Source organism: Sciurus carolinensis, chromosome 11, assembly GCF_902686445.1.
Source record: "Sciurus carolinensis chromosome 11, mSciCar1.2, whole genome shotgun sequence".
NCBI lineage: Eukaryota > Metazoa > Chordata > Mammalia > Rodentia > Sciuridae > Sciurus > Sciurus carolinensis.
In genome coordinates, this window is record NC_062223.1 from 42,280,852 (window position 1) to 42,308,180 (window position 27,329).

At 37.0% G+C, this 27,329-nt stretch overlaps 1 protein-coding gene across 2 annotated transcripts in view; it reads right to left on the reverse strand.

Annotated features, from left to right (window-relative positions):
* The window catches only part of Trim44 (tripartite motif containing 44), a 113,912-nt gene that overhangs the window by 53,243 nt on the left and 33,340 nt on the right, over positions 1-27,329 (reverse strand). The window contains exons 3-4 of one of the 2 annotated variants that reach the window (XM_047517064.1): positions 13,436-13,675; positions 1,982-2,001 (exon numbers count right to left, since the gene is read on the reverse strand). In XM_047517064.1, coding sequence (XP_047373020.1) covers positions 1,982-2,001; positions 13,436-13,675 — 260 coding nt within the window. The remainder of the gene's footprint in view (positions 1-1,981; positions 2,002-13,435; positions 13,676-27,329) is intronic. The other variant, XM_047517065.1, reaches the window with a different exon arrangement.

Here is a 27,329-nt window from a genome sequence, read left to right on the forward strand (position 1 = left end):
CTGAATCTCTCTTTTGCTTATGCTCCTACCATGTGATGCCATTTACCAAGAGGCCCTCACCAGAGCAAATCAGATAATGATGCTATGTCCTTAAACTCCAGAACTGTGAGATTTTTTTTCTTATAAAGTACCTAGCCTCAGGTAGACTGTAGTCTAACCAGTGTCCTAGGCTCCTGACCCACCTCCAATTCTTTTCCATTCTGTAGGAAATGCAGACTTTGAAAATACAAACATGCTCAAGTTAATTTTTATTTAAAATTCTTTAGTGGCTTCCTATTGACTTCAGGATAAAGTCTAAAACCTTGAGAACATCTATAAAGTCCTAAATGATCTGGGCTCTGCTTTCTTTCTTCTATTCTCTTGTCCACAGCTTTTTACAAGATTTTCTCTCTACAACCGACCCCTGCTCCTTTGCCTGCCTTCTCATCATTTGGACCTCTGTTTATGTCTGGTAAGCTTCACCTTCTCCTCCAAGACTGAACAGAAGCCATTCCTCAAGTAGCCTGTACTTCCCTTATCACAGTGATTCCTCAACAGTGTAAGCGCTTATTATATGCTCACCTGTCTGGACTCTGGATTCACATATGTAGGGATCATGTCTGCCTTATATGTCCATAGGGCCTGGACCACAGCAGGGTCACAAATATATTTTAAATGGATAAACAGAAGCAGGAGGAGGAAACCCACAACACAAAAGGAACCTATTCCTTAGGATGACTGGAAAATGGAGTTTGAAAGGTTTAAAGCAGGGTGCCTGTGGTTTTAGCCAAAACAGACAACACACTAGATAGTTTCTTGCCATTCTAGAGTGAAGCTGAGAACCAGAGTTCCCCAAGGAAGGAAGCACCAGGAAATGAAGATGGAGGATAACATTCAGCACTTTAACAAAGGGATAGGATATGAGGAGGAAGAAGAAAAAAAGAAAGAATTGTACTTGTTGGTTTGAAATAAAACTAGAAGAGTCAAATCCTGGCTAAAATCACATAATCTTGGACAACTCACTTGGCTTCTTTTAATGAGGGAACTGAACTAAGTGATTTTTGGACTGAGTTCTGAGGAACCCTGGTCTCTGCAGAAGTTCCTCAGGGTCTACTGAGATGAACAAAGAAGGTTCACCAATGGATGGGGCCCTAACTTTAAATAGAAAAAAAGTCTTTTATACCTTGAGGTCTTACTTTAAAAAGGTACTTATGCTAAAAATAAAATTTAAATAGCAGTGGCTAGATGGCCTTTCTGCTCCCAGCCTTAAAAGTCCTTGAGCCTATGTGACAGATGGGGCCTTTCTGGATATTACATTTTACTTGATACAAATACCCCTGGATTGTGCTGATGGCATAGCTGTAGCACTTCCTAGCCTGTTTAAACTGCTTTAGAAGAATGATAGGAAAGGTAAGTAAACCAACACCCAAGTTTACTGCAAAGCAAAGGCAATAATGAAATCTATTTTTAAAATTTATCCAACTGTGGATAAAGAAATAACAAAGGTTTTTTTCTTTTTCCTAAACAAAGTTTTTATACCTATGATCTAGGATTCATTATATAAGGGTCTTGGATAAGGCACAAAATTGTTATAGGTCAGAAATAAAGAATCCTAGATCTCGAGCACATTTTATAAAATAAAGCAATCCAATTTTAATCAGAAAAGAATAAAGCAAACATTTATTTAGTGGATCCACCTAACCATTCAAATGTAGTGCCTGTTCTTAACAAGATATTCTGAATGTGCTAAAGAATAAAGGGAAGTCACTGTCATTACATACTTTTAAATCTACCTCTATCTGAAGGTTACAGGCAGGAAATGACACAGATGGAGAGAAAGATCAGAGTCTTACAAAATAAGGTCCTCAAAGCCCTGGTTTAAGATGGAAATCCCTTTTCTGTGCTATTCCTTGGCTGTCCATATTTCATGGGGCATTAAAAGGCCACAAATGTCACTCTACTTCAATTCTGAGAATAGAGAGCAACAGTAATGTGATCTTACCTGGGTCCTTCCTCGTCACCCTGAAAGACAACAGAAAGAATCAGCATTAGAAATCACTGTTGGTAGAGACAGATTTAGATTTCTTTCTTTTCCCAACCTGAAAGCAAACATTGTGCATTTATTGTAACAAAGACAAACCAACAGATGTCTAAGGTCTAAGATAAGGGCTAATATAATCCTATGTTCAAACTGCCCAGCAGAAATGAACTGATAATTTGCTCTTGCAAGCAGAAAGGTGGAATGCATAGACCTAGGAGGCCTAAATAATAGCCTTGCCTTTTTATTTATATAGCTGGTAATATTTAGTTCTGAGCAGACTGAGAGCCCCAAAATAGCAGCAGGTCATAGGTAAAAGCTGACCAGATCCAAAAGCATCAAGCTGTTTCCTTCAAAGACTTATTTCTACTGTAGTCTAGCATTTTTTCTCTAAACATGAATATAGCAACTCTAATACAGAGGATGCTAAAGTAGAAAGGATACTGAAGTGGGGCTCAAGAAATTGGGATTCTAGTCTGAGATCTGAAACTTATTAACTACGCATCCTTGGACAAGATAATTAATTAAACTTTGGTCTTCTCCTCTATAAGATGGTAGTTCTGGCACTTGATGAACCATATCAATCTTTAACCAAACAACAGCTTTTTTCTTGACCACTCTTTGCAAAAATAATGTTTATTATTTTTTCAGGTATTACATTTTCTTAAGAAGTGATTACAGAAGCTTCCTTTGGGTCTCTGTGACCAAATAAGATATTTCAAATGACTCAAGCATTTCTCAAGAGAGTTCACTTATCCTTTTTGTGACAGAACATCTTTTTTTAGTCATTTAGGAATAGTTTCAATAGACTGTATCTTCTGACGTACTCCCCAGAGAATGAATAAATGAAACGAACAAATGATTCCTACTGGTACAAAAGACAATGATCTAGAGCCAGATGTTCTGGATCCAAATTTCGAGTTCATCACTTGCTTGTTGGATTACCTTAGTTAAGTTTGCCTCTCTTAACTTCAATTTCCTAATTCATAAAATGGGGCAATAACTGTCTATGTATCATAGGGCTCAGAATTATAAGGATTAACTAATGCCTATAACTATTAAGCATAGTGCCTGAGGAAAAAAGATACACTTTATAAAGTTTCTTTATTAATATCAGTAGCAGTTCAGTATGACTGAATGTAGATGCTAAGAATAAATGATAAAAAACTCATAATGATCCAATGTTCCAGAAGTTTCCAATCAGCAGAAAGGGAAACAGATAGGAAACGAATTAAATGTCAGGGGTTCTAAAAAAGACAGAAACACAATGCTTTAAAAGTCAAAAGGGAAGTGATAAACATTGCCTCTCCAGGAGAAGGCTTCATAGGGAAAAGGTATATTGCCACTAGAGGAGTAGATAGAATTTTCCCATGCTGACAATAGAGAAAAATGGGATGGACAATGGACTAGCAAGAGCAGAGGTGTTAAAAAAAATACACACACACACACAAACATATAAATAAATATATAGTTCAAAAAACTTTGAGTTCTGTGTAATTAGAGAAAAGGGGAAGTCAGGGTAAGGTTGAGAGTATAACTGACCTAAATGGAGCCTACCAAGGTGCAAGTCAGTAAAGGAGAGCTGCAGCCAGAATGCTGATTTTAATCAGACTACCCACTGGAAGTTGAATAAGAGCACTTTATTTATTTAGGTACTGGGGACTGAACCCATGGACGCTTAACCACTGAGCCACATTTCTGGACCTTTTTATTTTTTATTTTGAGACAGAGTCTCACTATGTTGCTTAGGGCCTCAGTAAGTTGCTGAGGTTGGCTTTGAACTGGCAATTCTCTTGCCTTGGCTCCTAAGTCACTGGGATTATAGGAGCTGCCACCACACCCAGCAAGAAGGGCATTTTATCAGACTATCAGGGATTTAAAATATTGGTAGGGGTGCTAATCATCTATATTCACAATGAGAGGAAAGTGGGGTGAGTGATGGAGGGCAAATATAAAGACAGTGGAAATTGTATTTTAATCAACTGGTATATTCAATAAAAACTATAATACAGCAAGAAAAGTATCATAATTTAAATTTCATATGAGTGACATAATAATCTATGACAATTATATCTCAACACATTTTTTTCAATTATCTTTGGATGTTAATTTATTTACTTGTTTTTCTGGTATTGGGGATTGAACCCTGGGGTGCTTTAGCACTGAGCAACATCCCCAGTCCTTTTTTTTAAATTTTAATACATGGTCAACCTAAATTGCTGAGGCTTTCCTTCAATTTGTAATCCTCCTGTCTCAGTTTCCTGAGTTGCTGGAATTATAGGTATGTGCCACTATGCTCAGCTCTCTGGATGTTTAAATATAACTGTCTAGTACGGCTTTATGGAAAAAAAAAATACCTAACCTTTTTCCTCCTCACAATTCCATACCTTGGTGCAGGATTACACAACTAGAATTCTTAGTTATAAAAACATGATCTAAAATTAATTTTAACAGTAAAGACTGAGATCTGCTTTCCTTATCTAAAGGGTCAGTATATGGACTGAAATAAATGAGAAAATTTGTGTAAAACCATAAATGCAAGACTGGCACACTGTTAAGTATTCAACAAATTGTGGCTGTTGTTGTACTTTCTCTGAATGCTAAGTAACATTTCTCAGGGAGAGTGGCGAAGGAAAGAGGACATAGGACGCAATGTCTTGCTGTTGGTTCATCCATTTCTTCTTCTTATAGAGGCACGCTTCTTTTTAGAAACAATGTTCACTATCACAAAACATGGGGAAGGCCAGGGTGAGATTTTTACCAAGGAAGTGATGGACCAATAAGTAAAAGAATACACACACATGAATTATAGGGCCATTCTGAATAGAGTAGCAGACATTCAGATGTCTGCTAACTTGCTAGCAAAGATGAGCACATGCTATTCCTGCTATCCAAAATGTGCATCTCTGCTCTGAAAGTTTAGCTAATTCCTAACCATTCTTTAAGATCAATTCTTACTCAGAAACTTCCTCACTAAGAGCTTGCATGGCATAATATCCCTCTGTACGCCACATCTGTACAGTTCATCCATTCATCTAGGCTAGTATTTAGAGAAGAAAACTGATGGTGACAGTATCATAAAGTGTTTCCCTCTTTGGATTTAAACTCCTTAAGAATTCACTGCACCTAACACAGCACAAGACATACAGTAAATAATTACTCAGGAAAAGAGGAGGGGCAACAAACTATTGTATTTAAGATTAATTTCTTTAAATTATAAGTTGTGGTTTCAAGAATATTAGGAATGAGGGCTGAGGCTGCAGCTCAGTGGTAGAGCAATTGCCTAGCACATTAGGCACTGGCTTCAATCCTTAGCACTACATACAAATAAATTAAGGCATTCTGTCCATCTACAACTACAAAAATTTTTTTAAAAAAGAATATTAGGAATGAGAATTTGTTTAACAACAACTTCCATTTCAAGGACTTGTTAGATTAAGCAGTGCTCCCAAATTCCTTCTTAAAACATCCTGAATGCTCGTGGTTGGCAGGCTACACTCTAATGCAACCTTCCATTTCCACCTGGACCAGTGGGAAGTACTATTCACTGAGGCAAACAAATTTAATCTTAAACCTGCTTATTCAGCTGAGCTAGTAATTATATTGACACATTTAATTAATTAACAAAAAATTGGGTGCAAGAGCAACAAATGTTGCTTTTATGAGTTGCTGTTTTCATGAAAATTTGAATGCTTCTATAGCATTCAATCAAGGGGAATTAAAATTTGGTGGCAATTTTGATTGTAGATGATGCATGCAAAATACCAGAAAGAATAATTTTTAAAAACCTAAGATTCTGCATTCAGCTTGCTTTCAACAGTATACCTTCCACTATAAAAAGAGTAAAACTGAACATCTAAAATGGTACTGTATGGATGTGATTTATACCAGAAACATGACGATTAACCCCAATTAGCAAATTTGCAATTTTAAAAAAGGCTTGACTTAGTATTTTTAAAAGTGTACATATATTGAGTTTAGAATAAATGCTTAAGTTATACATGTATCATTTTTAATGATGCTCCCATGTGAAACAACTTTTTTCTAGTATCATTTCATTGCAATTCAGTATTCTTTTAAAAACTGGGCAAAAGACAGAAATGCCCATAACATAAAAATTAAAATAAAGACACACTATTTAGTTTAAAAAAATTAATGACATTTCTAATACTTGACTTTGGTAAAGATTTTCATAAAATGATGCAATTAAATTTGGCAAAAAAGAGTGAGAAAGTCAGAAAACAGAAGAAATTACTTATCAGTTTATTTTATGAGGTTACTATAAACCTAATACCAAAATCTGACAGAAAATATAAAATTATAGACTAATATCTCTCATGAACAGGACATAAAACTCTTAATAAAATATTAGAGAACTGAACCCAAATAATACATCATGATCAAGTAGGAGTGTGGCTCAAGAATGCCAAGGTTGGAGCATAAGTTCCAGCTACTCGTGAGGCTAAAGAAGGAGGATCAAAAGTTCAAGGCCAGCCTAGGCAACTTAGTAAGACCTTGCAAAAAAACATTTAAAAAAAGGGCCAGGGATGTAACTCAGTCGTAGAGCACCACTAGGTTCAATACTGCCAAAAATCCCAGCACTGCACCCCGGAGCCCCGCGAAAGCAAGGATGGATTTAATTTTGTAAAATTAGTTAATGTAATTAATTGTTACAAGAGAATAATAAGGAAAAGCCGTATGGTCATTTCAACAGAAGAGACATGACAAAATTCAGTATCAATTCATGATTTAAAAAAAAATACTCAGCACATTAGGAATAGAAGAGAGCTTCCTCAACAATTCATGATTTAAAAAAAAAATACTCAGCACATTAGGAATAGAAGAGAGCTTCCTCAATTTGATAAAGAACATTTGCATGGACCATCGTACTTTATGGTAAATGCTTTCCCTTAAGACTGGGAATAAGGAAAGGATGCCCACTTTTACCATTCATATTAGACATTTTACTCAAGGATCTAGCCATTGCAATAAATCAAGATAAAGAACAAATATTGGGAAGAAAGAAGGAAAACTGTTAGAAGATGGCATGAATGCTGATGTATAAAATCCTTAGTAATCTATAAAACCACTGTTATAACTAATAGAGGAATATGATAAGGATACAAGATACAAAATTAACATATAAAAATTGTAAGCTGGGCATGGTGGCACGGAGCCGTAGTCCTAGCTATTCAGGAGGTTGGAACAGGAGAATTGCTTGAGACCAGGAGTTGCCAGCCTGAGCAATGGAGAGAAACCTAATTAGGATCCCATTATTGTGGTATTCATATATGCAAAAAGGAAAGATATGTCTCAAAACAAAACAAAAAAAAATCAATGGTAATTTTAGGTAGTACATAAAAAGGCCTGAAAAATTTTAAAAAATTTCATTTTCAATAGCATCAAAAATATTAAATATTTAGGGAAAAATATTTTTAAAAAGTCATTCAAGGCCTTTAAATTAGAACTCTACACTACTTCTGAGAGCATATAAAATCAGATTTCATGGAGACATACACCATGTTCATTTGAACTGTTACTCCCTGAAACTCGTATGTTATTTCTTTGCAGTTGCTCTGCTTTCAAGATTTTTTTTCTTTCTCTTTAGTTTTCAGAAACGTGCTCTGACAGATCTGGGTGTGGATTTCTTGGAGTTTAGATTTTTTAGGTTCGCTCAGCTTCCTAAATCTGTAGGTTTATGTCTTTTAACCAAATGGAAATTTTGAACTTTTATTTCTTCACACATTTTTAAATTTTTTTGTTCTTTTTAGTTATACATGACAGTAGAATGTATTTTAAGAGATCAGACATATGTGGAGTATAACTTCCCATTCTTGTGCTTGTACATGATGTGGAGTTTTACACTGGTCATATTCATATATGAACATAGGAAAGTGATGTTCGATTCTTTCTATTGTCTTTCCCATTCCCATCCCATCCCTTCCCCCCATTTTCCCTTGTCCAATCTGGTGAACATCCACTCCCATCCCCCACCCTGTTGTCTACTGTGAATCAGCAGCTGCATATCAGAAAGAACACCTGGCTTTTGGTTTTTGGTGATTGGCTATTTCACGTAGCATGATAGTCTCTAGTTCCATCGATTTACTGGCAAATTCTGTAATTTCATTCTTCTTTATGGCTGAGTAATATTCCATTGTATATATGTACCATTTTTCTTTATCCATTCATCTCTTGAAGAGCACCTAAATAGGTTCCATATGTTAGCTATTGTTGCACTCAATTGCTATGAACATTGATGTGGCCATTGTCACTACACTATGCTGATTTTAAGTCTTTTGGGTATATGCTGAGGAATGGGATATCTGGGTAAAATGGTTCCATTCCAAGTTTTCTGAGGTATCTCCATAGTGCTTTCCAGAGAAGATGCAAAAATTAATGTCCCACCAGCAATGGGGGGCTTCTTCCCCACAGACTCACCAATATTTATTATTACTTGTATTCTTGATAACTGTCATTCCAACTTGAGTGAGATGAAATCTCAGTGTAGTTTTAATTTGCATTTCTCTAATAGCTAGTGATATTGAACTTTTCTGTGTGTGTATTTGCTGACCAAAATTAGTATTTCTTCTTTTGTGAAGTTTCTATTCAGTTCCTTTGCCTACTTATTGATTGGGTCATTTATTTTTTTGGTCTTCACACATTTTCTTAACCCCATAGTCTTTATTACATGCCTACTAGATCTTTCATTATTATCCCACAGGTCACTAAAGTTCAGTTTAATTATTTTTCAATCTTTGTGTTTTGGATGTTTAGATTGGATCAATAGCAAGCTATCTTCAAATTCATCAATTCTTTCCTCTCTCATCTCCAATATGCCAATGAGCACCTCCAGTGCATTTTGTGTCAGTTATTGTATTTTTCAATTTCAATTTTCATCCCTTTTTCATAATTTCTTCTTATCTGCTAATACATTTTATTTTTTCATTAGTTTCCAGTATTTGTAAATGCTCACGGAGACATTTTTATGACACCATCCCTCATCTGATAATTCCAACATCTGTGTCATCCTGGTGGTAGCAGATACTGCTTTTCTCACTAAAGTTGAGATTTTACTGATACAATGAGTAATTTGGGACTGTATCTTAAGACATAATGAGTTATAAGAATGCGGTCCCTATTTAAACTTTCTATTTTAGCAGATAGTCAACCTGTTTAGGTTCACAATGCCTATGTGCTACTAAATTACTTTTGTGGATTGGTTCAAATGTCAATTTAGTTTTTAAAAAGCCTCTTTAATGCGGTTCTAGTCTGCCACACACAAATGAAAAGACTCCACTCTACAGTCTCCACAGAGCTTGTTGAAGAAGAGGCACCAGCTCATTACTATAAGGCAGGAGTAGAGGATACAATTCTACCTACTGACCCAGTTGGAGAGGAGCAATGCATAACAAATACAGAAGAAGAAGTAAGGAAGGTGTTAAGAGCACTATCTACAGTGTCCACAGGAGAGGGATACTACTTCTTTACTGTTATAACAAGTAGGAGGAAGTCAGTTCCACCTAGAGATGCATGGGAAACAGGCACTACTCACTTCTGAGAGAAGCAAGGGCAAAGGCAGAAAAATGAAACTTTCACCCATCGGCTCCATGGAGAAATAAATTCCTTGTTATTGTAAGGAAGGGTATAAAACAGATTTTCAGCCCACTGGCTCCACTGCATTCATGTCATTTGGGGCTGCGAAGTTGTGTAGCTTTTTCTTCATGGTATTCATCTCCAGAATAAGTACATATGATCAAAAGGGTTTCTCTATGGCTAGATCTCTCTTTTCTCAGTCCTAACTAGAGAGAGCAGGCTTTTCTTGAGAATTTACTTTCTGGTTTGTGCCATTAATGCTTCCAGTCTATAGAGCACTCAGGATAGGACACATAAGAAACAAAGAAACCCCCAAGGTAATTCACTGCTTTGTTGTTCCTTAAATCCCAAGTTTCCCAGTTAGTATGCCTGCTTTCCCTACCTTTAAGAGTCTTCCAATAAATGATCTTTGTCAAGAATTTTTGCTATAATTAGTGAAGAAGTAAAATGGAATGTGTTCATGGTTCTTCTTCAGAACCAGAAGTTCTATTTTGCTTTACAACTAAAAATAAAAAGGACTGATGGATAGAAGGTTGAAAATATGGCTAGAACTGTAATGAACCAAGATTGGCAAAATGTTAATGGATTAGAATCTAGATTGTTGGTATATAATCTATAAAATCCTTTCAACTTTTCTGTATATTGGAAAATTTTCACAATAAAATGTTGGAGAAGAATCTTTTGGTTAAATTAAAAATGCAGATGAATATTTTTAAAATACCATATTATGCAAAGGGAAGAAAAGAATTTCTCTGCTGAGTAAAAGGTACTGGGTATTTGCTCTAACCAGTAAGTTATCAGATTTATTGGAACAAGCGGCAATGAGATGATATAACATCTCTTTGAACATGCTTTAGCCAGCTGAATGCTACTTCTTATTTTAATAGCTTATTTTGTCACAGTCTGATCTTTAGGTCTTATCAGCTCCTGCATTCCTAAGAATAATTCTGTCAGTTGAGGTTCTTAAAGGACAGTTGATGGTGGGAGGAGCTAAATTCATTATTTGAAATAAGTGAGAGGAATGTCACAAAATTCAATCTTTAGTTTTGAAAGAACAATCTAATCAACACACAGAATAAATCCAAGGGTCCAATTTGAGAAGTGATAAGTTGTTGATCCCTTGAGTTAAATCTGGTTGAACTTTATATTTATTAAGACACAAAATTACCACCTCTGCATTGTAAAAGGTCAAAGGTATGCAAGAACACTGAATTCTAGTTTTTTCCACAGATACAAATGGGATGCTTAGTATTTACTCTGTGCCATTACATATTAGATATATGTAACTTGTTTTTTTTTTCTCCTTTTTATTAGAGCTTTATAGTTATATATAGTAGTTGGATTCATCCTGACATGTAACTTGCTTTTGATCTTTATAGAGGCTGTCAGCCGAGACTTTGTCTTGGGTCTCAGAAGACACTTGAACTTTTGGGTAAGGCTAGAACTGTTAAGACTATGGGAACACTAAGAGATGGATTCTTAAAGGCTAGCAGTGTTAAGATTATAGGGACTCTTGGAGATGGACTCTTGAAGAAAAGAAGCACCACCAAACTCATTACTATAGGGCATCTCATTTTGCACTGTGAGATGGACACAACACTTTGGGGGCTGGGGCAGAATGGTATGGTTGGGATATGAGGCATCCCCCAAAAGCTCCTGTGTTAACGCAAGAGGTAAAATTATTAAATTATGAGAGCCATACCTAATCAGTGGATTGGTAATTTGAAAGGCCTACTGTACTGGGTGGTAACTGTAGGCAGGTGGAGCATGAGTGAAGAAAGTGAGCACTTCCAGGGAGTCTCTGCTTCCTGGATACTATGAAGTGAGCAGTTTTTCTCCACACGTCCTTTTTCCAAGGTGCTCTGCCTCACTCAGGCCCAGAGCACTAAGATCATGAAATAAAGCTCTGAAACCATAAGCTCAAAATAAACTTTTTTTTCTAAGCTGATCTGGCCAGGTATTTTGATCACAGCAACGAAAACATACGTAGTATCCAAAACATTCCAGGGAGAAAGCATAGGCACAGCAATCAGACAAACAACTGAATACTTGCTCTATTTGTTACTCACTAAATGACACTGGGTCAGAATCTCCACAGTTTTCTGCATCTCAGTATACCATCTGGCAAATGAAGTTAATGAATGCTGATATTAGGGTTAACGGAAATGATGACTATAAAGTACTTACTGTCTTGCCTATCTATAAAATTATTTAGGGACATGCTTTCTTAATTCTGAGGAGGATGAAATTAAAAGAATAAGAACTATTCTTTTTATACTCTGATGAAAATTAATCAAGAACCTTAGACAGGTGAGTAGATAATGGTCAAACTGTCTCCTATTTCCTATCAGGTTGCCTTGGATAATACCTGCAACCTGGATTACACCTTAACTCTTCCATTCACTGGTTTATTTTGTGGCCAGGTTCTCCTGCACCACGGCAAGACTGCCAGTGAAGGCCAAGCCCTGGAATGCCCACAGGACTCTCCTAGGTTTTCTTTTTTTTTTTGGTGGGGGGGCAGGGGCAAGTACCAGGGATTGAACTCAGGGGCCCTTGACCACTGAGCCACATCCCCAGCCCTATTTTGTATTTTATTTAGAGACAGAGTTTCACTGAGTTGCTTAGCACCTCACTGTTTGCTGAGGCTGGCTTTGAACTTGCTATCCTCCTGCCTCAGCCTCCCCAGCCACTGGGATCTCCTGTGTTTTCTTCTGGAAGAAACTACCCTCAACCTATCTCGCATACATTTGACCCAAATTTTTAACTTAACACTATGAAATCTGAAGAACACTAGCTTTTTCCTAGTGGCTGAAATATTCTGCTATTTTTTAAAAGACTGCCTTAAAATACTTTCTATAAATAGATCCTAAATGCCTGCATACATTGGTAATATGCCTAAGACCCTTTTAATCCTGTTACAATATAACTGGGTAAAATATGTTTTGTGATTCAAATCACGTTGTGTTTTTCATTCACTTTTTTTTTTTTTTATTTTTGTGGGGGCAGGGAACAGGGGAATGAACCCAGGGATGTTTAACCCAAGGATGTTTAATCACTGAGCTGTATCCCAAACTGCTGGAGGTCTCAAGTTGCTAAGGCTGGCCTCCACCTTGTGATCCTCCTGCCTCAGCATCCCCAGTCACTGGTATTACAGGCATGCACCATCACACCCAGCTTGCCAGCCCCATACCCCCCACTTTTCAGACAAGGTCTCACTAAGTTACACAGGTCTGGACTCAACTGATCCTTCCACCTCAGCATCCTGAGTAGCTGAGACATAGTATGTGCCACAATGCCCAGATCCACATTGCCATTCTTAACCCAGCATTTATGATCCCAATTTATGCAGCTGGTTCCATTTAGGACCACCTTAAAGCCCTCTTCCACTTATTCTCAGAGTAACCCTAAAATCTTTCATTCTAGCCTGCTTCACTTCCTGACTTGCTCTCATTCAACTCGGTTCTCATCTCTGTAATGAATTTTTTTATAGGCTCATTTCACAACTTGGGATGTGTTACTGACCCTTCCTCTGGTTCTAACTTCTGGCTTCTCTCCTTAACTATGAGTGTTACCTGCCCCATTGATGGCACTCCTTTAAGTCATGGTGGATAAATTCTTTGCCAAACCCAGCCACTGCGTACAAGCTCTAGTGGTCAATACTTCCGTACTAGCTCGCACATTGGTTAAAACATGTACACCCTATCCAAGCTTTCAATTCATTTGTGTTCAGGGATAACAAGAGGGCGCTTCCAGAGTTAAAAAATATAGATGATCAGATTCCTCCTAGTTCTCTAGTTACTAATAATCATGGGCATTTTTATTTACCTCTGCCTTTGGCTCAGCTGATTCATTAGAGGTATCAAGTTGTTCCTTGGCCTGGGCCATCTGAGTCATCAGCCTATCCATATGGGACTGAATGTCTGCCAGTATCTCAGTTACATGAGCTGTGGCCATTGCCTCCTGGATGTCCACTAGATGAAGAGCCTTCTGTTCCTCATCAGCAATCACTTTCTGAACTTTCTTAAATTCTTGTTGTATAAACATTTTCATCTGGTCCCGAGTTACCTATAAAGCACAAATAAGTAAGAGTAAGTTGGACATACAAAGAAAGGAAGGGTAGACTTATTGCTATAAAGTACTTGGCAGTTCTGGCCAAACTATGGTTTCTGTTTGATCCTGAAGTTTTGTAAATATTCTCTAAGCAATGTTTCCCTAAAACCTTTGATAAATTTCATGCTAATATTTTTGCCTTTTTCATTATGCAGGAATTAATTCTTTATCCTTTCTTTTGTTTTTGTTCAATTTTATACCAGTAATATATGACTACTACTTAAAAATTTAATAGATAAGTATATGTAGCAAAAAACGCAATTCCTTTTCCCTTCTCAATTAATGTTAACAGTTTGCATGTATCCCTGAAATCATTAACTTAATTTATACATACTGCCTTCCAAAAGAGGTGTACCAATTACATTCCTACAACAATGTATAAATATAAGCATTTATTGTTTTATATTATTGTTTTATTTTACAACTGTGAACCAAATAAAAGATAATTGTAGGCTATATTTGGCTAAGGCAAAAGAAAGGCAAACAAAATGAGAAACTACAAAAATAAGAACTTCTAGATACTCTAAATCCTGCCAGTAACTACAATTATTGATGTTTTCTCACAACAGTGTTTATTTTATAAGTGTTTTGTATGTTTGTTTTATGGTGCTGGGAACTGAACCCAGGGCCTTGTACACTGTAGGCAAGTGCTCTACCACTGAGCTATACCCCCAGCTTTAAAGCAACTATAGATATTATGAGTAGTTGAGATAGAGAAAAGCGGTAGACCATAAACAAAAGAAGAAAGGCCAAGAGAGGATTTTGGACCTGGAGGAGAAAGTAGTTGTTATTTAATGAAACCTCTTCTTCTATAGCTAAGTGACACAGCTGTAAGCCTACAGAAGAGGAAAGGACTCCAACTTTCGCCACCTGTTTTTTGTGGATGCAGGAGTGCTATACCACTGATCTACATCCCCAGTCCTTTTTTACATTTTAGAGAGGGCCTTGCAAAGTTGCTGAGACTACCCTGCCCTCAAACTTGAGATTCTCTCAACTCAGCCCCCAGGCAAGATTCACCCCCTCCAGGTTTCCAATCTTCTTGTTCTCAGTCTAATGCTCTGTTAATATAACACTCTATCAGCAAGGAAATCAAAGTGGGAAAACGTAAGCCAAGGAACTGAGGAACATAAAGATGGAAGAAGGGGGAAAAGAGATAATTTTTAATTAGCCACTTAAAAACTGAAAGAAGCTTGATACCTTCAGCACAGTTTTTCCAACACTGCTATAATATCAATGCAAAAAAAGATATGGACATTGACACAGTAAGTGACTAAGTAACATAAGCCCTTAAGATTTCATATACTCTCTGCAAGTGCTCTCTCTGGTGCTGGAGAAAAGAGGGCAGGAGATGTTAAATGTTATAATGTCCTTGCATTTTCTGTATCAGATTTAGAACTATGAACTGGGAGTATATACATTTTTTGAATTTTTAGTGTATTTGTGCCAGGGTTGTCATTGCCTTGTCATGGTATTAAACAATGGATCCTTACCCTTGAAATAAATTAGGTCTTAAATGATCTAGGATCTTCTCTTAGAGATAAAACTGGAGAGTATTTACTAAGGGATGAACTTTCTGAATGCCTAAGAATCTCTCTTAATAGTTCCAAGTGACTAAAAATGAAAACTATAATAAAAATTGACTGCAATCTATTTTACTAGACCTCATATGCACATGTGGTTCAAAGTTAAGAGGCTGACATCATAGGAAAGTTGTGGACCAGACTGCAGCATGAGAATGGGCTTTAAAAATTAAATTCCTTTCTCCACTGCTTTACATGTAGGTTTTTAAACAAGACACTTGATTTTATACAGAGCAAGCCACAAATGAGAATTAGAGGCAGAATAAACTACTCCATAAAACCTTTATGACTTCTTCCCACTCCCATTTTCTATTAATTAACAAATGGGTTTCTATGACCTAGTTCAAGACTGTAAGAACTTCTGGTCACATCATCCATTCAAATTCAGAGTCCAAAGAAGACACCCCCTGGGAGATTGGACATGTGGAAGGATGAGTCCTATGGAAAAGGACTCATGCTTTAAAACTTCTCTATTTTACTTCCTCCTCATTTAAGCTCTATCCTGCTAAAAACTTCACAGTTCTTCCACGCAAGCCTTTCATGTTGGTACCTGCTATTTGGAAGCTTCCAACATCGTTTTCAAGTGGGTTTCTTGGCACTTCTTTAGCCTGTCCTTAGTTCTCCCAAAATGAGACAGTCTTTTACTCTTAACTATAAATATATGAGATATTACATGAAAAAACAATTCTATAAACTCAGAAGAGAGTGAGTTGGATAAACCACAGAAAGTGACACTAGTAACATAAAAGGTTCCTTTTATATAGCATCTAACTAGTAACTGCCAAAACTTTTTAAAGCTACAAACTTTCCTCACCCCAAACAAAAACTTAAGTCTGGAATTCCAAAAGTGCAGTAAATCAAAAGTGGATCTACATGGATTAAAAGTACTTGTTGAAGTACTTACTAGGGTACTTACTGTCTCCAAGAAAATCTCACCAATGGACCTGGTCCTCAACACCAATGAAATTTTAAAAGGAGCTTTCTACTTTTGGTCAAGTAGTTCCCAAGTTATCAAAACCTTCAGCCCCTAATTCACAAACAAGATGCTATATCTTTGTTATAGTTGTATTAGGGTAAAATGCTACTATTATTTAAGCATAGCATTTTACTAAAATTACTTAAACAAAGCATTTTTAATTTGGAAAAATTGATGGCTTGTTAGGAGAAACTCAGAACATATTAGTGAATATCTGAGTCCAACCTCCTCATTTTATAGATAAAGGGGGCGGGAAGCCCCCAGAGAAGGACAGTAATAAAGTCACATTTAGAAACATCCCTCTGTTCCAGACCAGTATTCTTTCTGCCACAACATATTGCCTCTAATGATCCCTTTCTGACTGCTTCAGGTCTTTCTACTTCTTTCTAATAAAGATGCTTCCTTGGCTAACAGTACATTTGTTATTCCAATTAGGCTGTTATTTCCCCAAAATGAATGTGGGATAAAGAATTTACATCTGAAGAGTTAAATCTTACTCTATGGTACTTTCTATATGCTCTATATTTCATATTCCCAAGTTACATCAGACCTAAGCAGCATGCAGTCTGGCACTTTACACATTCATAATTAAAAACATAAAACCTTGAATTAAGAAGCCTGAACTTAAAAATAACACTCACTCAATGTGTTTGACATGGGCTGGAAGCTATTAACTCTTAGCTAGCTGGTCTATAAGAAACAACTCCCACAGCCTTCTTCCCTGCTAAATTAGAGGCAAATTATAAAACAATAAGCATAATAGTTCAAAAACATCATAGTTTAAGAAAGGTTTGGTTCAGAAAAGCATTGCTAAGATGAACTTAGATCAATGCCAGTAGTAGGAAGCTACTCAAAAAAAGAGCATCTGAGTCTACACTGATTAAAAAGTTCAGAAACATTTGTTCTATTAGTTAAATTTCCTTCAAGGATTAAAAGAGGTCACCCCAAAAAGACATTTTAAGAATTGGGGACTGCAAGGATTAAGAATACGAAGATGTTAAATACCTCTCCTAGCCAAACACAGTGACACACTTCTATCCCAGCAACTCAGGAAGCTGAAGCAGAAGCTTCAAACTAGTCCTAAGCTCAAGACACCAACCCTAAGCAACTTAGTGAGATCCTGTCTCAAAATAAAAACAAAAAGGGCTGGGAATGTAGCTCAGTGGTAAAGTACCACTGGGATCAATCCCCAGAATGAAAAAATAAAAAAATAAATACCTCTCCTAAAAAGCTGAAAGGTCATTTTACTCCTCTCTTTCTCATCTGAAGCCCATTACTCTAAAACAGAAAAAAGGGCAGGAAATCAAACTTTTTCAGATGCAGCAAAATGTCTTCACTCCCAAAGCACAATATCCTTACAAACTGCTAGGGTCTGTGGAAATTTTGAAGTTGGGAAGCTTAAAGTCAGGGCTTCTGTACAGCTTCCAGCATTTATTCTGGTATTGTACTCTGAGAGAGTTCCTTCCAAACTTCTGCCAGGCTCCAGAGAGGCCAGGCTAGGAAGAGCTTCATCAGTAAAGACAAAGGCCTTTTTCAACAAATGGCAACATCTACCATGCCCCGTGTCTTATATATGACTGAAATAGCCACTGTTCCCAAATAAAACAAGCGCCCACTTTCCAGGCTAGGAAAATTATCAAGCAGCCTAGAAACACAGCAGAAATGAATTCTGGACTACATCCCACCACCAACATGCTCAGTGACATCATTCTCAGTGACCCTCAGTAACACAGTCAGAAGCCTGACTTGTTTGCATTTAAAACGGGGTGTTGAGAATGATAAAGAAAAAATGTACTTCAAGTGAACATTTAAACTGTTCCTTAAACCATCTTTCTCATCTTCATTAGAAGCCTGCAAACAAAAGAAGCCATGTGTATGCTCTTCATTTCCTTTCATTATCCCCATTTTATTAACAGAGCACCAAGAAATCTCTTCCTCAGACGCATACAATGAAGTAATAATGGCATCTTCTGATGCTGTTATTTCTATTACAAGTACTTTTCTGTTCATTTCTTTTTCTTTCCCCCTTTTTTTTTTTTTTTTTGGTGGAGGAGCATGCTGAGGATTGAACACACTCACTCTATAACCACACTACATCCTTATTCCTTCAGCTCAAATTTTCTACAATAAATGTAATACTTATTTTTTAACAATAATTTTTAAAAAGAAATGTGGCTTCAAGAAAAAGTGAAATCCTCAACAAAGTATTAGCAAGTCAAGTCTATCAATGTAAAAATACAATTATATACTAAAACATAAATGTGGAATTTATACCAGGTATGCAAGGGTTGATTCACATTTGAAATCAGTTAATATAATCCATTCACTTTGAAAGGCTAAAGATGAAAAATCTTATCATATCAACAGATGGAGAATAAGCACTTAACAAAATCCAACACCCAACCATAACAACTCTGAGCAAACTAGGAAGAAAAGACCAAATTAGATATACCTTCTGTTTCAGCCAAACTCCATCTCCCACTTAAAAATACAAGCAGTTAATGAGGTTTAGTGCTACGGTGGTTATACAAAATCCTGAAGTAGATACCCTTTTGAATATGTTGTGATGGTCTCTATTTCTCATTTATGAGCCTGATATTTCTCAAAAGTAAATGAAAGTAAAAGTAACTCACTGCATCAGGTAGTGAGATTCATCAGAATTTTTTCAGACACTAAAACCTGTTCTTCTGAGGGGGCACCATGATTTACTGAGGTTCATAAAGAACCTTCAAATAACAGGTGCATTATGTATTAAATAACATGGTCTTATGAACAATAAATAATGAAAACAATACCAAGATCCACCATGTTCAGGCAGTCTTCTGACTATGACTATCTGTATGTTTCTCGTTTAATGTTCAGGCAACAACGTTTTCATTTCATGTTAAGGAAAACTGAAGCTCAAAGTGATTAGGTCACTCGCCCAGTTTTATGCAGTGGGTAAACAATAAGGCAGAGAGGGATTCAGCTCAGATTAGTCCAATTCCAAGGACTAATGCTCCCACCACCACTCCATATAGCATCCTGCTTTTCAAAAGGAAACTGAGCCTCTCAGAATTAGGATTAGAACACTGGTAAGCAATATAGTACAGCAGAAAGCTCAGGATGAGAAGTCAGAGTCCCTGAATGTTAGTCAACCTTGGCTTTTGCAAACACCAGCTGCGTCACTTTGGGCAAGTTACTGAATCTTTCAGGAACTCATTTTATGATAAAAAATGAAAAGCTAAATTGTTTTCTTTTATATCTAAAATAGCACAACTGCATAAATTCTAGACTCTTGAAGGAATAATTCACCAGGCTACAAACTCTGGAGTCAGTTTTATTTTCTTCCCCCAGATTACAGGTCTTCTTGTTGTCTGGAAGGGAAATTGCCCATAATAGCAGGTAATTCGTTCTTTATTATTATATTTTGGGGGACTGGGCATTGAACCCAGGGCCTCATGCATGCTAGGCAAGCACTCTACTACGGAGCTTATTTTGGGACAGGGTCTCATTAAATTGCTCAGGCTGACTCTCAAATTTGCAACCCTCCTGCTTCATTCTCTTCAGTATCTGGGATTACAGGTGTGCCCCACCATGACAGTATGGTCAATGCATGATGATTGAATGGCAGAAATCATCTCATATTTGCCCCTCCACCACCAGCAGTCTCACTAAAGAAAATTCCCCCACATAACCCCCTTTCTTTCTTCGCATTCCTTTCCCACTACTCTCCACTAAACATCCAGGCATGGCATTTGAGCCCTGCCTGCCCATCCCATGTAGGCCCTTTAAATTTAGTCCCACTCTTCACTGCACCATTAACTTGCTGAAACAAAATTCTACATCACAAAGACCTTCTGAGTGAATTGATGAAATTGGTCAGGATCCTACTCCTACTTCCAACTTCTTGAACAGCTTTTTCTCCCTTCTTATCTCCAGTTGTCCCTGCATTCTTGGTTTTCTCATCTTGACTTCAAATCCTACCTTTGTTTCAGACTTAGTAACTACATGTATCCTTCATTCCCTCTGCTTTAGACATTAGCTTTGACTCAGATATTCTTTGGCCAGGTTTGTACCTCGGACTACCAGAATCACATTCTCTTCCTTAGGAACCCCAAATTTTAGTCAGAATACTCCATTCTTCCTATTTTTTCCCAGAGTACTTTTTCCTGAGACTATAAATTTTGGCACTCTCAGCCTAAGTACTGTATTTTTTTGCTTTGTTTTGTCTTGTTTTTGGCAATATTAGGGATTGAAACCAGGGCCTTGTGTATGCTCAGCAGGTACTCTGAGCTGTATCTCTGCCAGTCCCTACTGTACTGTTTTTAAACATATGACCCTATGCTTCTTCTGAATCTCCTTCCCTTTATGCTTTTCCCTTCTCAACATATAATCAAATATACATGCCCATAAGCTTTCTTAAAGACAGCCTCTACACTTGGGAGTTCCAATTCAATTTTCCAAGGGAACACAGGAAAAAACTTACTTTATGCATCCTAAACATTGAGGAGGAAGAAGCTCCTTGCCTCAGTTCTAATAACTGGCCATAGGTTGTCAGGGAACCATGGCCACCTTTCTAGCTTAATAAGAGCTCAATGGGCATCATCTCAGATAGAGTCTACCTCAGTGGTAACAGAAGCAAAGCACAGACAGCACAAGAAGGATGGCTTCTGCTTCTCAGCACCTATGCATATTCAGTCTACAGGCACAGTAGCTCCTCGACCTCACAACCTGCCTCATCATATTTTCTTTCCTGTGCAGACTGAAACCCTACTCTTCTCCTTTGGGGAGCTAACAACCTGCTTATCCAAGAACCCCAGTGCTCCCTCACTAGAGCTACTAAAATACTTTTCAGATCCTCAAATGTGATAATAAATTATCTTCTATCACTTCTTATTTCCTCAAAAGCTTCTAGTTTGGGGGCTGAGAATGTAGCTCAGTGGTAGAGTGCCTGCCTAGCATGCATAAGACAGTTCAATCCCCAGCACTGCAAAATAAAATTCCCATTTTCTGAGTACTCATTAATAATAGCACAACTATGATTAGTCCCACTTTATAGATGAAATTGAAGGCTCAGATACATTAAGTGATAGTAAGTGCAAGTAATATGAACTCATGTCATCTAATGCCAATGTTTGTGTTCCTTCACCATAAATTAAATGGAAAGGAGAGGTGAAGAACATGTCATACTCAAAAATTTTTGCTTTGCAAGTCTGAACAAATTCTACATTGCTGTAACATTTCCAATCTATCTTCTACAGATAAAAAGTTAATAATTTCCTAAAACTACGAATATGCTATATAAAAGTCACAAAATTGCAACCTTGAACAAGTCACTTTACCTTCTAAATCCTTACTTCTTCAACTATAAAATGAGGATTATAATGTCTAACTAATTGGACTGAGTTAGGAATTAAGATGATATTACTGCAAAATTTATTGCACCTGCTACATAAATAGTAAAAGTCATATTAGGGGGTGGTAGCAACTGATCACCAGATTGAATGCAATTTCTCTTGCAGTTGGAGAGAACTAATGAATTTTGCCCTTTGGCTAAATTCAGACGCCATCAGGGAAGAAGCACTGTTCTCAAATTTATATATATATATATAAAGTGTGTGTGTATATATGTATATACACACACAAACATATATATATAATATAAACCTACAGTAGACTGAGAGTTGCTTTCTGAAGACAGCCTTATGACATCAAAGAAAACACCTTTGTTTTGGCTGAGCAAACCTGAGTTTTATTTCCTAACTGAATGAAAGGCTGAACTAACAGGAAAAGGGGAGGGATGGGGATAGAAGCAGACCCTTAAATAAAAGTCTAGCTGGTTTTATCACTATTATCACAGTAAAGTTTTATATCTAGGTACCCAGGGTCCTAAATTAAATGTCAAATACAATCCTGTACTGAAAACGAGAAGCGTGGCTGCTATGGGGGAGTCCTGACAGCTCCACTCCCCTCTCCATGTTAGCCACTTAATCAGCCCTTCAAGCTTTTGGTGGAGTATATTATCAAGTCTCCTGTCACTGCAGAGAGGAGCTGGAACAGGGAGAAAAGGACATCACAGCATGTTAATTTTATTAAGTATTTAAAGCTCAATTCCTTTGCTTTCTAAAACAATGCTCCAGCATACCAGGCAACTCAAAAACCATACGTGCCTTAGTTTTAAAATGCCTATAGTCAATGAGAGCAATGATTCAATAAGGAGCCTGGGGACCCAAAAAGAAAGAGCAGTCAAAGGGTAAAGGTGAAGGGAAAAGGAAAAGAGGAAGTAGAAAGGGAACAAAGACTCTCAATGGTATTTCCTTTAAAGTAGGAATACATCTAATATCTCTCTTAAATGTGACTTATTTATTTTAAATTGGTACCAGGCAGTTTTGCTAACTAGAGCTTTTGCTCTATAATAAAACACATAGTTGCTTCTTTTTTTTATTGGGAATATATGGACACACACTGCATACTCCCAAGGCAGACACACCTGCCCGGACTTGCACAAACAATAGAGCTATGCTGAATTAATGTCAATTACTTGAAGGAGGCAAGGCCCAGAGAGAGCAAGCAAGCAAGCAAGCAAGCAAGCAAGCAAGCGAGCAAGCGAGCCAGTGATCCAATCAGTCTGTGATCCAATCAGTCTGCCACACCAAGGAATCCCAACTGTGGAGGTGCAACTCAATTTATTAGCAAGTTATTATCACTCAAGAGGTATCAATGGCCCTTTAAAACCTGTAATCTATAAATGTCACTAATCCTGGGAAGTGTTAATTGATCAAAGTATAGAATCGAGTTATTTATAAACAAGTGGCTCATTTTTCTCAGGAAGGCTTGGAGGGTCCTCTGAACTCTGTAGCAGGGAAGCTGCCCCCATTCCTTTGTTCTTCTGGTGGAAGTAGTGGTGGTTCTCAAGACTAGGAAAGGGTAGCAGCAGTCACCATTTATAGGATGCTGTGCTAAGCACTTAACATGGATCATCTCATGAAATCATCTAACAACCTATGAAGTATGTACTATAATCCCCTATTGTGCAGATGAAAAAGCAAAAACCTTAGAAACAGAGGTGAGTACAAGATGTGCCCAAAGCTATAGAGCTGTCAATTCTGGAGCTGATGAGGTGGGGTTGGGGTCTGATTTCAGAGCCCGAGTTTTCTAATAACTGCCATATACTACCTCTTTCTGCCAGAGGCTAACATCAGATTTCTGATTCTCATCCCTGTTGAAAAGAGGAAAACACTATGCATTGTTCATACTTCAAGTGAAGGGTCAAAAAAAAGTGATTCAGGCAGTATTTTCTTTCTCTTTCAATGGCTTGAGATATAATTCATATATTTTATAACTCACCTCCTTAAAGTGTATAATTCAGAGGTTTTTAGTATATTCCCATATCAATATAATATCACAATCAATTTTAGAGCATTTCCATCATCCCCCCAAAGAAATCTTGTATCACCCACTCCCTCCCCCTTAACATTAAACACTGAGTCTATTTTTATCTCTATAAATAATTTGCCTATTCTGGACATTTCATATGAGTGGAATCATATAAATTTGATCTTTTAAAATAGCTTCTTTCACTTATTTATGGGATTCCGGACATGATACCCCCAAAATATGATCACAGAAGACCAGTATATGCCACCACAAAATGTGCCTCGTTAGTGGGCTATCTGGAGTTGATTTTTTTTTACACAGGAAAATTACCCTTTTATAAGGGAGGTTTACATCTATAAAGAAAATCTCCATTTGTAAGGGTGCATCCCTTGTGTACCAGGAAGAGAAGGATGAGGTTAAATAATCAGAAACAACTTAAATCTGCATAACTTCCTTACCCCTGTTTACCAAGCTTTTCCTGGGCATTCTCCCATAACCAGCCTTCCCACTATTGTATTTAAGCATGAATTTAAGGCACCTCTTTGGGATTTCCTTTATTCCTGGGCAAACATTGGTTCTATATATTAATAAAATTCTGGGTTTTGTTATTCTCTCTATTAAAAAGGTCCATCCCAATTAAGAACTCTGATGGTTAGAGAGAAAAATTATTTTCTTCCCTACACTGTATTTCCAAAGGTTATCCATGTTGTAGCATCTACAGTACTATTTCTTTTTATTGCCAAATAATACTCCACTGTATAGATATATTACATTTTGTTTATCCACTCATCAGTTGATGGATATGTGGGTGGTTTAAACTTTCTGGATAGAATGACTATCCTGCCATGAACGCTGGTATAACATTTTTATGTGAACCTGTTTTCACTTCTTTTGGGTATATACCCAAGAATAGCTCGGTCACATGGTAAGTCCATGTTCAGCCTTTTGAGCAACTGTTTTCCAAAGTGACTGCACCATTTCATGTTCCTACCAAAAACGTATGAGGGTTCCAATTTCTCCACACCCTCACCCAATAAACTTCTCTTACCAAGAAAACTGTAGAGCTGTAGCCCTGAAAACTGTCAACATGCTCTGGCTTTGTTACACTTTTGGTTTTTACCCTGTTGGTATTTCCATTTCTTCAGCTGTCAAGTGGTAGAACTAGAGCAGGTGGCCTCAACTAAGCCTGATTCAGTCACCATATGTAAGACATACTGAACAGTGGGGAGGCTGACACTATGAAATTGGTAGTTGAGGCTGGTCATAGGACTAGGAATACAACTTTATATTAACAGCTTCCACTGTACCTGAATTTCTTTAGACCATTATTGCCAAGTCTACCAACAAAACAAACAAAACTCTTACAGAATCTGTGCCATTAAGAAAAAAACAAATGCCTTATTAAGTAAAAATTTCCATCTGACAGTAATGGCAGATTGGCCTTCAGGATTCTAGTTTTCTAAATGGGCTCAAAGATGGAAATAGATTCAAATGATTAAAATGTATGCATCTACAAGAGAAGCTGTTAGGTGAAAAAAAAAAAACAAAAAACAAAATAAAGCTATGTGTTTTATGGTTTATAAAATAGTTTATAGTATAATTATTTAAATAATAATACCATTTTCTGCCTGAAAGGCAAAATAGCATAATATTATCCCATTTTTCACATGTCTCTCAAAATGTGGTCACTGATCATGTGTACCACAAACATCTAAGCAGACCTTAAAACTACTGAATTATGTGCTCTGGCTGAGGTTCAAGAATCAACATTTAAAAATAAATAAACCCAAAGTCTATAAACACAGCAGGTTGCAGAAGAATAGGTGCTTTTTCCTTCTTTTCTCTTTACAACTATCTGTATTTTCCCATAGAAAATGTGTATTATTTTTACAACTAAGGGGATAGCAAGAGAGAGAAATTGTTTGGTTTTGTGTTGATAAAGGCCTGGCAATGGGAAAGGAGGGAAAAAGCTCATTTCTCCTCTTTCTGTTACCCAGGTGTCTACAAAAGATGAAAAGGAGCCACATTTGCTTCTGGGTAGTTTTACACCTCAGAACCTAGATGGGACATGAGAAAGCTTGAGAATTTTCCCAAATGGTGTTCTCTATCCGTCAAGTCAAACTGTTGAAGCATTTGCTTCAGTTTTTCATTTAGCTAGGGCTAAATTCTGAAGGTGTTATTGTTCCTTTGTTACCTTCCCATGTTTTCTGTTGGAAAAGGCCATTCATCAGTCCTCGTGTTCTGGAATTGAGGAAGCTCTGGTTCAAAGATTCCAGTAAAACAAGGTAAAAGAAGAGTGTGAGGTAAAAAAATAATTTATGAAGGGCAATATCACTGGGAATGGCAGGCTATGTATGTATGTCTGCTTGATCACAGATTCAACCCTAGTACAGGGGTGAAGAACATGGAATAAGACAAATATGAAGCTAAGTTCTGGTCTCATCAGTTATCAGATATGAGATAAAATAAACATAACTCATGTCCTCCAGGATTCCCTCCTTACAATTTTTATTTTTTTTCCAAAAGCACAGAAATAGGTCAAAAGTTCTAATAACCCTCAACCAAAGGACACTGTTATATATAACTTTATAACTGAGCCATCTCAATTCTTTGCTTCAGTTAGTTGAATAAACACTGCTCCAGTGACTGTTCCTGTCCTAATGCCAGGAAAGAAGCAGGAAGAAGACTAGTTTGGCCCTGTGAATAACAAAGAATATAAAAACCAAAAAAGATTCAAATTTGCTTTTGCTTATGTTCATTATCATTTGTAGATGCAAAACCTATAATTTTTGACATTCTGATTAATATAGAAGAGTGAAGGCTTGGGTTGTTCATGCAACATCATCAACTATGAAACATGACTATAAAGTTCTTTTGTAATTACAAAATGCCAAATAAATGTTAAAGAAAAATAATAAAGAAAACCTTTCTCAGATCTATTTAAATAATTTCATGTTGCTAGACAGTTTTTTGGTGTCACACTTAAGTAAGAACACCTCTAAAGGCTGGAGACAAGAGAAGGAAAAAAAAACCTGCTATATTTTAGCAGTCTTAGCATGACTAGAGCCCATGTTCAATTCAAGTCAGAAAAAAAACAATGTAAGCCACTTGGATGGAGTTTTAAGATGCTTTTTTTAAAAATAATTTCTTATATGGTTAGTATGAATCCGAGACACAAACTGTGTATGTCTGCTTCAAGCCCATCAGTTTTAGAGGGAAAGTAAAGCAATCAATTTATAGTAGAGAAAGTAGCTATTATTAATTGCACAATGAAAGGTTAGTTTGATTGAGCTTAGCATATTATGTTTTTGGCTCAATGATTTCTGAGACTTGGGCAAGGGAAAGGATGGGGAGGGAATCAATATGTTTTCAGAACCGTGATTTCCTCTGATAAACTCTGGAAGATAACTGCATGGTCAGGAAAGTTGTGACCATAAAAAGCTCAGAAAGCCTTACATTTCTTAAAACTCCAAATACATGTGCACGTGCGTGCGTGCTCACACACACACACACACACAACCCTAAATAAATCCCTAATTTCCCTAAAGTTTAGCATAAACCTAAGGAATCTACAGACAAAAATCCTGCCTTATAACTGGGTACAGTGGCACGCCACCTATAATCCCAGGGACTTGGAAGACTGAGTCAAAAGGATCCCAAGTTTTAGGTTAACATCAGCAACTTAACAAGGCCC